Source organism: Lolium perenne, chromosome 5 (genome assembly GCF_019359855.2).
Source record: "Lolium perenne isolate Kyuss_39 chromosome 5, Kyuss_2.0, whole genome shotgun sequence".
NCBI lineage: Eukaryota > Viridiplantae > Streptophyta > Magnoliopsida > Poales > Poaceae > Lolium > Lolium perenne.
In genome coordinates, this window is record NC_067248.2 from 201299144 (window position 1) to 201310836 (window position 11693).

General features: G+C 47.6%; 1 protein-coding gene across 1 annotated transcript; it reads left to right on the plus strand.

Moving 5' to 3' along the window:
- Window positions 1-5153: 5153 nt before the first annotated feature.
- On the plus strand, window positions 5154-10774 carry LOC127301492 (glutamate receptor 2.7). Its single transcript, XM_051331749.2, has 4 exons — window positions 5154-5431; window positions 5534-6852; window positions 8072-8846; window positions 9878-10774. Exons 1-4 carry the CDS (start codon window positions 5179-5181, stop codon window positions 10348-10350), a joined length of 2820 nt encoding a protein of 939 aa, XP_051187709.1. The 5' UTR covers window positions 5154-5178; the 3' UTR covers window positions 10351-10774.
- The last annotated feature ends 919 nt before the right edge of the window (window positions 10775-11693 follow it).

Here is an 11693-nt window from a genome sequence, read left to right on the forward strand (position 1 = left end):
AATTATCTAGACCTTAGAGAGACCAATTATGCAAACCAAATTTTAGCAAGCTCTATGTATTTTTCATTAATGGGTGCAAAGTATATGATGCAAGAGCTTAAACATGAGCACAACAATTGCCAAGTATCAAGTTATTCAAGACATCATACCAATTACTACATGGAGCATTTCCCGTTTCCAACCATATAACAATTAACGAAGCAGTTTCAACCTTCGCCATGAACATTAAAAGCTAAGAACACATGTGTTCATATGAACAAGCGGAGCGTGTCTCTCTCCCACACAAGAATTTATTCAAACAAAAACAGAAACAAAAACAAACAGACGCTCCAAGTAAAGTACATAAGATATGACCGAATAAAAATATAGTTTCAAGAGAAGGAACCTGATAATTTTGTTGATGAAGAAGGGGATGCCATGGGCATCCCCAAGCTTAGACGCTTGGGTCTTCTTGAAATATGCAGGGATGAACCGCGGGGGCATCCCCAAGCTTAGACTCTTCACTCTTCTTGATCATAGTATATCATCCTCCTCTCTTGACCCTTGAAAACTTCCTCCACACCAAACTCGAAACAAACTCATTAGAGGGTTAGTGCATAATCAAAAATTCACATGTTCAGAGGTGACACAATCATTCTTAACACTTCTGGAAATTTCCCAAAGCTACTGGAGGTTAATGGAACAAAGAAATCCATCCAACACAGCAAAAGAGGCAATGCGAAATAAAAGGCAGAATCTGTCAAAACAGAACAGTCCGTAAAGACGAATTTTAAAGTGGCACCAGACTTGCTCAGATGAAAATGCCCAAATTGAATGAAAGTTGCGTACATATCTGAGGATCACGCACGTAAATTGGCAGATTTTTCTGAGTTACCTACAGAGAACCCTGCCCAAATTTGTGACAGACAGAAATCTGTTTCTGCGCAGTAATCCAAATCTAGTATGAACCTTGCTATCAAAGACTTTACTTGGCACAACAATGCAATAAAATAAGATAAGGAGAGGTTGCTACAGTAGTAACAACTTCCAAGACTCAAATATAAAACAAAGGTACTGTAGTAAAATAAACACATGGGTTATCTCCCAAGAAGTGCTTTCTTTATAGCCATTAAGATGGGCTCAGCAGTTTTAATGATGCACTCGCAAGAAATAGTAGTTGAAGCAAAAGAGAGCATCAAGAGGCAAATTCAAAACAAATTTAAGTCTAACATGCTTCCTATGCATAGGAGTTTTGTAAATAAACAAATTCATGAAGCATGATGCAACAAGCATAAAAAGATAAAACAAGTGTAACTTCAAAAATTTCAGCATATAAAAAGGTGTTTTAGTAACATGAAAACTTCTACAACCATATTTTCCTCTCTCATAATAATTTTCAGAGGCATCATGAACAAACTCAATAATATAAGTATCACATAAAGCATTCTTATCATGAGCTACATGCATACAAGTGTCATTACTCTCCACATAAGCATAATCAATTTTACTAGTTGTAGTGGGAGCAAATTCAACAAAGTAGCTATCATTATTATTCTCATCAAGTGTAGGAGGCATATTGTAATCATAATTAAACTTATCCTCCATAGTAGGCGGCACCAAAAGACCAATATCATTATAATCATCATAAATAGGAGGCAAAGTATCGTCAAAGTAAATTTTCTCCTCAATGCTTGGGGGACTAAAAATATCATGCTCATCAAAGCCAGCTTCCCCAAGCTTAGAATTTTCCATATCATTAGCAACAATGGTGTTCAAAGCGTTCATACTAATATGTTCCATAGGTTTTTTAATTTTCGCATCAAACCATCCATGTCTTAAATCAGGAAATAGAATAAGAAGCTCATTGTTGTCCATTATGCCTAACTAGTGTAAACAAGAAATAAAAAGATGCAATTGCAGGATCTAAAGGAAATAGCTTCGAGCACACACACAATAGCGCCAGAAAAGTACTTTACCTGGGACCGGAGTATGAGTGCCTTTTACCTTTCCTCCCCGGCAACGGCGCCAGAAAAGTGCTTCGTTGCCGGGATCCGGTGTGTGAGTGCCGTTTACCTTTCCTCCCCGGCAACGACGCCAGAAAAGTGCTTGATGTCTACGGGTGCTTCTATTCTTGTAGACAGTGTTGGGCCTCCAAGAGCAGAGGTTTGTAGAACAGCAGCAAGTTTCCCTTAAGTGGATCACCCAAGGTTTATCGAACTCAGGGAGGAAGAGGTCAAAGATATCCCTCTCATGCAACCCTGCAACCACAAAGCAAGAAGTCTCTTGTGTCCCCAACACACCTAATAGGTGCACTAGTTCGGCGAAGAGATAGTGAAATACAAGTGGGATGAATGAATATGAGCAGTAGTAACGGCGCCAGAAAAGTGCTTGCTGGCGTGCAGTTGATGGTAGTAATATTGCAGGCAGTATAAATGCAGTAAAACAGTAAACAAGCAGCGATAGCAGTATTTAGGAACAAGGCCTAGGGATCATACTTTCACTAGTGGGCACTCTCAATATTGATCACATAACAGAATAAATAGATAGATGCTAGACTCTACACCCTCTTGTTGGATGATGAACACCACTAACTGTGTAGGATTACACGAACCCTCAATGCCGGAGTTAACAAGCTCCACAATATTCAATGTTCATATTTAAATAACCTTAGAGTGCATAACAGATCAACATAACCAAACCAAGTACTAACATAGCATGCACACTGTCACCTTCACACTACGAAAGGAGGAATAGATCACATCAATACTATCATAGCAATAGTTAACTTCATAATCTACAAGAGATCACAATCATAGCCTACGCCAAGTACTACACGATGCACACACTGTCACCATTACACCGTGCAGGAGGAATAAACTACTTTAATAACATCACTAGAGTAGCACACAGATATATTGTGATACAAAACACATTGCAATCATAAAGAGATATAAATAAGCACTTCACTATGCCATTCATAACAGTGAATAAGTATTCTGTGAAATATAGCCTAAGAGACCCACACGGTGCACACACTGTCACCTTTACACACGTGGGACAAGGAGTCTCCGGAGATCACATAAGTAAAACCCACTTGACTAGCATAATGACATCTAGATTACAAGCATCATCATATGAATCTCAATCATGTAAGGCAGCTCATGAGATTATTGTATTGAAGCACATAGGAGAGAGATTAACCACATAGCTACCGGTACAGCCCCGAGCCTCGATGGAGAACTACTCCCTCCTCATGGGAGACAGCAGCGTTGATGAAGATGGCGGTGGTGTTGATGGAGAAGCCTTCTGGGGGCACTTCCCCGTCCCGGTGGCGTGCCGGAACAGAGACTCCTGTCCCCCAGATCTTGGCTTCGCGATGGCGGCGGCTCTGGAAGGTTTTCTCTGGTTTCGTCGAACGTGATAGGGTTTTCGCGACGGAGGCTTTAAGTAGGCGGAAGGGCAAGGTCGGTGGAGTCCTGGTGGGACCACACACTAGGCCGGCGCGGCCAGGGCTTGGGCCGCGCCCCCCTACTGTGTCCCCACCTCGTGGCCCCACTTCGTTTCCCCTTCGGACTTCTGGAAACTTCGTGGAAAAATAGGACCCTGGGCGTTGATTTCGTCCAATTCCGAGAATATTTCCTTACTAGGATTTCTGAAACCAAAAACAACAGAAAACAGGAACTGGCACTTCGGCATCTCGTCAATAGGTTAGTTCCGGAAAATGCATAAATATGACATATAATGTGTATAAAACATGTAGATATCATCAATAATGTGGCGTGGAACATAAGAAATTATCGATACGTCGGAGACGTATCTTTCATCATACCTTCCTCTAAGGGTTCCCCAATGGTGTGCTCTTCACTCATCACTCCCCCAACCCGGTCGGTGGAGGTCGACAGCCGTCGGGATAGCGGCTACGCACGCCCACGACGCGGAGACGGCCGGCTGCTACCCGCCAGGAAAGCCTGTCCGAGCCTCATTCCCGCCGGCTCGCGACCATGTATTTACCGGGGCCGCCCGATCTAACGTTGTCGTCCTTCTTCCCCGCCGAGTTCCGCCACACCACCACCGCGTCCCCCGCCATGATCTATGTGATGGAGCAAAAGGCTACCGCCACTAGACCCGCTGCCCATCGTCGCCGCCCCTGAAAGACCCTGCCTCCGCGCGAAGGGGAGTCCATTGGCGCGCCACCACCGCCCCTTCCTTTGGCCACCGGGCGCGGCCGCCACCGACGACCACGACAGCGGCCAGGAAGAGGAGATCGGCCGCCTTTTTTCTAGGGTTTGGGTCGTCGCCCGGAGCCGGCTCGCGCGAGATGACCCGAGGCCCTCTAGGAGTTGACTCTCGTTTATCGACGCCCTACCGAACAATATTAGCTGCTTATGGCATGCGACCTCTATGTTTACGCTCTGCAAACGGTTCATGCTAGTGCTATGCTACTAACGGAGGCCGATGGTGCTCCAAAGGGTGGCTGAATATGCTACCAATGTCGGCCACGTGTGCTACCACGCTGACATGCGGTGCTGCAAATGGTCGTTGCGTGTGCTACAAATGGTGAACGGCGGTGCTACAAATGGCGGTTGTCAGTGCTGCAAGGAGTAAGTGGTGGTGCTGTCACTGGCGGGCAACAATTTATAAGGAGATCTTCGACGAAGTACCATGTTTCGGCGAAGTACGATGCTGCAAATGGTCACTGACGTTGCTACCACCAGTTTGTGGTGGTGCTGCAAGAAGGAAGTGATGGTGTAAAGCCGGTGTTGGAATGCCGCCGGCAGACGAGTAGTAGTTCACGATGCTATAATTGTTTATTTTTATGCTACAACTGTTATATGGTTCTGCTACTTTAGTATATTTTTGTGCTACAGTGTCTCTAGCGAGTCTCCAACGATCCTCTAGCGAGGTCCGTGTTCGACGGTTTTTTTCTATTTTATTTTATAGATGAAACTTTTTTGTTTTAATGAAGTACAAACGAGACTTTTTTTTCTGCAACAAAGCAAAGTCAAGATTTTGCTTAAAAGTAGACACGTGTCAGCATGTGAAACAGGATGAGGCTTGAATGTTTGGTGCCTCCGGAGGATTGCAGCCGTGTCCTATCGACAATTCAGCATCCGTGTGGCGTGCAGCGAGCTTCCCTTATAAACTCCCAGGTAGCTCTCTCGCCAAGTAATTGACTGACTGCTCTGGTCTCCTCTCCTGATGGCCGGGAACGCGCGCTTTCTGCTCTTCCTGATCGGCTTGGCGGCCTGCCTCCTCACGACGTCGCGGGCGCAGCCGACGGAGGTCAAGGTGGGGCTCATCATCGACGCCGACTCGCCGGTGGGCAAGATCGCGAGGACCACCATCCCCATGGCTCTCGAGGACTTCTACGCCGCCGTCGCCAATTCAACCGCTCGGGTTAAGATCCTGCAGCACGACTCCGGTGGAGACGTCGTCGCCGCCGCGGCAGCGGGTATGCTCCATCTTTCTATGGTTCCTCATATCTGGATGCTCATTTGCTTTGAGGCTTTGACGTAGCGTGCATGGTCTTGATTGCCTTGTGGCGTGTGCGCAGCGTTGCAGCTGATGACGACGCAGGGAGCGCGCGCCATCCTCGGCCCGCAGTCGTCCATCGAATCGGCGTTCGTCGCCGACCTCGCCACCCAGGCCGAGGTCCCTGTGGTGTCCTTCTCGGCCACGAGCCCCTCCGTGTCTCCCGCCACGGCGCGCTTCTTCTCCCGCGCCGCGCAGAGCGACGCCGACCAGGCCGGCGCCGTCGCCGCGCTCGCCGCGCACTTCGGCTGGCGCCGCGTGGTGCCCGTCTACCAGGACGACGACTACGGCGCCGCGTTCATCCCCTTCCTCGTCGACGCCCTCGCGTCCGCGCCCGCCGAGGTCCCATACCGCTGCGCGCTCCGGGAGGACGCGACCCCGGACGCCGTGGCCGCGGAGCTGTACCGCATGGAGTCCGAGCAGACGCGCGTGTTCGTCCTCCACACGCGCCCTGGGCTCGCGCGCCGCGTGTTCGACGCCGCCGCGGCGGGCGGCATGACAGGGGACGGCTACGTGTGGATCATCACCGACGGCCTCACGGGCCTCCTGGGCTCCGTCGAGCCGCCGCAGGGCGTCATCGGGCTCGCGCCCTACGTGCCCACCACGCCGCGGCTGCGCGGGGTCAAGAAGCGGTGGGCGCAGCGGTACATGCGCGACCACCCGGACGAAGACCTCTCGCGCGCCGTCCTAGGCTGCCACGCCGTCTGGGCCTACGACGCCGCGTGGGCCGTGGCCTCCGCGGCAGAGCGGCTCAACGCCACCGACCTGTCGTCGCCACCCGGGCTAGTAAACGGCACGGGCGGGCCGACCGACATCTCGGGGCTCGGGAAGTCCGCATCAGGCGAGAATTTCCTCCGAGCTATCCGAAACGCGACATTCGACGGTCTTGGCGGCAAGTTTGAGCTCGTCGACGGCGAGCTCGTAGCACCGGCCTACCGCGTGTTAAACATCATGGACGATGGAAAGGAGAGGGGCGTCGGGTTCTGGTCACCGCGGCACGGGCTGACCCGGCAATTTGGCCACGCTTCGAACACACCGGCTGGCGAGCTCGGACTCCATCCAGTGATCTGGCCTGGAGAGTCGACGGTGCGGCCGAGCGGGTGGGTGCAGCCGACGAACGCGCGGAAGCTGAGGGTGGCGGTGCCGGGGAATGTTTCCGACAGCTACCGCCCGATCTTGCACCTTACCGTGGACCCGGTGACGAACCAGACGACGGCCGGCGGGTTTGTGATCGAGGTGTTTGAGGCGGCGGTGCGGCTGCTGCCGTACGCGCTGCCCTTCGAGTTCGTCAAGGCAGAGTCGCAGCCCTACGACAGTCTCATCACGGGAGTTGAAAATGGGGTAAGTATTTATTTTTAGATAAGGATAAGACACTTATTTTTAGATGGAGAGATGATTAGAAACTTCATATAAATAAGGGTGTGCCTATGTCTAAGTTGACTGAGATTTTCTTAAGTCTCAGTCAACTTAGAAAAGTACAACTACAGTTTAAAGAAAAGTACAACTCGGTTCAGTTGCACATTTCTGCCAGAAAAGTGCAATTGCACTTTTTTAACAGAAAAGTGCGACTCAAAGCACATTTTTGTAATTGACTTAGACTTAAGAAAATCTCAGTTGACTGAGACATAGCAAAACCGTATAAATAAACTGCTCTCTTGAATATCGTGGTTTTAGTTCAAATATGATGTTATAGATTATAAGGGCTAATTTATTTTTATTATATATACTCCATCCGAGTCTACTTATTTTAAATTAGTATGCTAGCAATAGATCTACACATATTATCTCCATTCCGTAATATAAGCTTTTTTAAAGGTTTACATTTCGGAAACAAATGTAGTAATACAAGGGTTGGATGCATATTTTTGTGAGAAAAAAACCCTGTAATATTTTATCAACATAAACTGAATATGAAAACGCATATAAACCTGCAAGTATTTGGACATAAATTTCTTTTTAAAAACCCATATCCATCCCATATAGAGCTTGAATTTTAAAATTTCTCAACTTTATTTTTACATTTCACTTTTTTAATTATGTACAAGTACATTAATTGTAATCAAAATATCCCACATGAGACCTTAAGCTTTACATTTCACTTTTTTAATTATGTACAAGTACATTAATTGGCTTAAGGCTTTAAAAAAAATCAAGCCAAGTAAAATTTGACCAAACTTTTAGAACAATCTATTAACAAATATAATATTTTGTAGATACCATACAAAAATATATTTTATTATCTATTTAATGATATTAATTTTGTATTTTTCATGTTAATAATTTTTTGGTAAAAATTAATCAAACTTGACATAGTTTAACTTTCTAAAAATAATATAAGCCTGAAGTTTTAGGATGGAGGTTGTAATACTTAGTCGAATATTTTATGCTAGGGATATGCCATTCGATTAAAAGTCAGCATGATCCATTGGATATTGGGCATTGTAATTCTTCATACATCACCTTCTTGAGGATTTCTATCGAACAAATTTCTAGATAAATTACCTTGCCTTTTTCTTTTTTTCTTTTGACCGTGACCTTGCCCTTTGTTTAATTGCTGCAGACGTTCGATGCCGTGGTGGCAGACATGACCATCACAGCAGATCGAGCGGCCCACGTGGACTTCACGTTGCCTTACATGTCGACAGACATCGCCATGGTTGTACCGTTGCGCGACCAACGGAGCAGCAGCTTCACGTGGTTCTTTTTTCTGAAACCACTCAGCTCCAGTCTCTGGCTCGTCAGCGCCGCCTTCTTCCTTTTCACCGGCTTTGTCGTCTGGGCCATCGAACATGACAACAACGGGGAATTCGGCGCCGAAGTCGAGCTCACACCCTCCAACAGAGGAAAGCTCACCCCCTCCAACGAAGCCGGCACCAAAGGCAAGCTCACACCCTCCAACCAAGCTGGCACCCTCGTCTACTTCGGCTTCTCCACCCTTGTCTTTGCCCACAGGGAGAAGCTCACGAGCAACCTGTCGAGGCTCGTGGTTGTCGTTTGGGTGTTCGTCGTGCTCATCCTGCAGTCTAGCTACACGGCGAGCCTCACTTCCATGCTCACGGTGCCGCAGGTGGAGCCGACCATCGCCGACTACCGTGCGCTGTTGCGGGGCACGGACATGGTCGGGGTCATGAACAACTCCTTCACAGGCAAGGCCCTGACCCAATCGGGGTTCCCGCAAGTTAGGATCATGCGGTACACGACCGCGCGGAGCTTCCAGGAGGCGCTACTCAACGGTAGCATCGGCGCCATCATCAACGAGACGCCCTACTTCAATATTTTCCTCGGGACCTACAACGACAACTTCACCATGACCGACCAACGCAACATGACGGGAGGCTTTTTTTTTTTTTTTTTTTTTTTTTGAACAAAAGAAGGGTCACGAAGACCCCAGATGCTGCATATCAAATTAAAAGAGGTGGGTACATATTACATCCAGGCCCCTGAAAGAAAAAGAAAATTACAGCAACGGCCAGGGCAATCACACAAAGGACCTCTAAAATATCAGAGAAAACGCAATCGGCTCCTGGGTCCTCTCCACCAGCGATGAGCCTCCATCGTCGGCGACCTAGACACCATCGGGGACGAACCACTTGACGGCGGAAGGACGTTGACTCCGACGGGAAACTCTGAGAAGGGCCTCCAAACCGGAGGTTGAGCTGAGCGCCATCTAGGCATCTCGAAGGGCCACATTTCCGGCCAAAGAACGCGGAAGCAATCATGGCGTCCGCGTGATTCGCTCTTGGATGCAGCAGGAACCGATCCCTCCACCTTGAAGAAACAGAGGTGCCATCGTCGTGTCGCCTCCTCCCCTCGCCACCTCGGCCGGCCAGAAGAAATTCCACAGCATAACAACTCCATACCTCAAGGTAGCAGCGCTTATTGACGAAGCCGTCGCCTTGTGCCAACTCGTTCGTCCTCCTCCTCGGAAGCTCGACCGAGACCACCAGCAAACACCATCCCTCGCCGCGCCAAATCGCAAGGACAGAGAAGCTCCAAAGGCCATCCTTATTGTCGGAGATGCTTGGCTCCCGCGTCCTCACAAGGCACCGCCCCGGCAACCGGAGCAGAGCCAGCAAGAACAACAGAACCAAGTCGAGCCAGATCCGGATGCAAAGATCTAGCCACCTACTCCCAAACAGCACAAAGGCACACCTCCACCTAGGGAATCCTAACAGAAATCCTAAATCTACTATGTACAAGGGAAGCCTACCTCCTAATCCAACCTCTCGCTGGCCGGCAGAGCCTCCAGAGAGAAGAAGGAAGAGGGGCGGCGGCCTGAAACTGGAGTCGACCCTCAAACTACTGTAGCACGCCCAGAGAGGAGAAGGGGGAACTTCACCTACCTGGAGTCATTTTTTGACGGGAGGCTTCGGGTTCGCCTTTCCCAAGGGGTCGCCGTACGTGACGGATCTGTCGCAGGCGATTCTGAAGCTAACCGAGAACAATGAGATCAACAGGATCGAGCGCAAGTGGTTCGGCGACCCCAAAGGCAACGATTCGCAATTCACGTCCGGAAGACTCAGCTTTAAAAGCTTTCGGAGCCTATTCCTTATCACTGGCATCACATCTGTCGTTTGTTGCATTATCCACCTGAGCTTTAATCTCAACGACAACCGCCGGCAGCCCATCCAACAAATCACGTCGCACGCTTCTTCGCCCGCTGAGGTGCCCTGCGTGATCGACATGGTCGGCAGCCCGCACAGTGCATCGTACAAGAGTGAGGGGTCAAGGTCAGTGGAGATGGCAATCCCGTTGACTGGTGAGATTGAGCCAGTCGCCAACAGTCAGAGTGAGGAGGTGGTAGCTCTTGCTCGTCACTTTGACAGCTCAAGGGAATGACAAAGAGGCAAGTCTCTAATGGAGTGCCATTCTAGAAATCTAATGCAGTAGAATAGTTAATAACAATTGTTTCATTCATGTTTATGTATCACTAAGAAATTCAGATGACGGACTTAAAACGATTAAGCATTATATATAGCCTCTACATTACTAAGATACACACGGCAATAACAAGCCAAAAAATGGAAAAAATGAAAAAGGTAAAATAGAAGTAATCACCAAAAGAACAATTGGTGCCTGCAACAATGTGCAGAGAAGCAACACCACGAGTGCTCCCTGCTCCCTGGTGGTTGAGATGCATGCATGATGTACAGTTTGGACTTGGTAGAACTTGATGAAAACTGCCAAAAGGAATGTTTTTTCGATGAAGTGTGATTTATTACTCAAAAGTTTTAATCATTACACTCAGCCTTTGCATAACTAAGATGCACACAGCTATTTAAGTATTAATATTCTTTAACATGGTACTCATAGAAGAAAAAAAAAAGAAACGATCACGACTAAGCTTTGTTGGCTTCAATACGCCTATTATACAGCCACCCATGTTGGGAAATAAACTCCTTGGCCGTATTCTCTAACCGTGTAGATACCTCCGTAAAGAGGTCGTGATCCTCCAAACGTTAGAGTAGCAACCATGAATAGAGCAAAGTCGTAGCGCGGTAAACAACCTGCAATAGAGAAGAAATTGCTGTCATTAAAAATCTTATCATTTCTACATAGCCAAAGCGACCAAACGACAACAATCGCGCCCACCCTGATAAGTGTTTTATACCTAGACTCGACCCCATTTAGCCAATAGCCAAAAATATTTGCAATGCTACAAGGTGGATACATGGTAGAACATATCTGAATGATTGACCATATAGATCTAGCAACCCGACAACTGAAAAAGGGTATTTTATTGCCTCTTGTTCATGATAGAAAACATATTTCGTACAGCCATGTCAGTTGCGTTTGGTAAGGTTATCTTTAGTTAGAATAAAACTCTGATGAAGATAGCATGCAAAGACCTTGTTTTCAGAGGTATCTTCATCTTTTAGATGGATTTATTATTGACAACCGGTTGACTAGGTATAATTAAAGATTTGTACATGGAGCTGACCGAGAATTTACAATGCTTGGTAAGACTCCAACGAAATTCATCGACTCACTGAACCAGCTGGATTGAAGCTAACCTCTGTAGCAATTCAGACCATGTAGCTAGTCTGGGACCAATAAGATCACGCCTGAATGACATAGAGGCTGGAGAAGTTTCCATCACTTTCTGTAGGTATCACCCTTATGCCGAACAATATTGTACAAAGTCGGATATTATTCTCGAAGAGTAGCTGTACCTAACCACA

Excerpts from the sequence above, each read along its gene's own strand:
- LOC127301492 (XM_051331749.2), top strand. The coding sequence starts at position 5,179 with ATGGCCGGGAACGCGCGCTTTCTGCTCTTCCTGATCGGCTTGGCGGCC. Across the intron at positions 5,432-5,533 it reads CGTCGCCGCCGCGGCAGCGG|CGTTGCAGCTGATGACGACG; the intron begins GTATGCTCCATC and ends GCGTGTGCGCAG. Across the intron at positions 6,853-8,071 it reads TCACGGGAGTTGAAAATGGG|ACGTTCGATGCCGTGGTGGC; the intron begins GTAAGTATTTAT and ends TAATTGCTGCAG.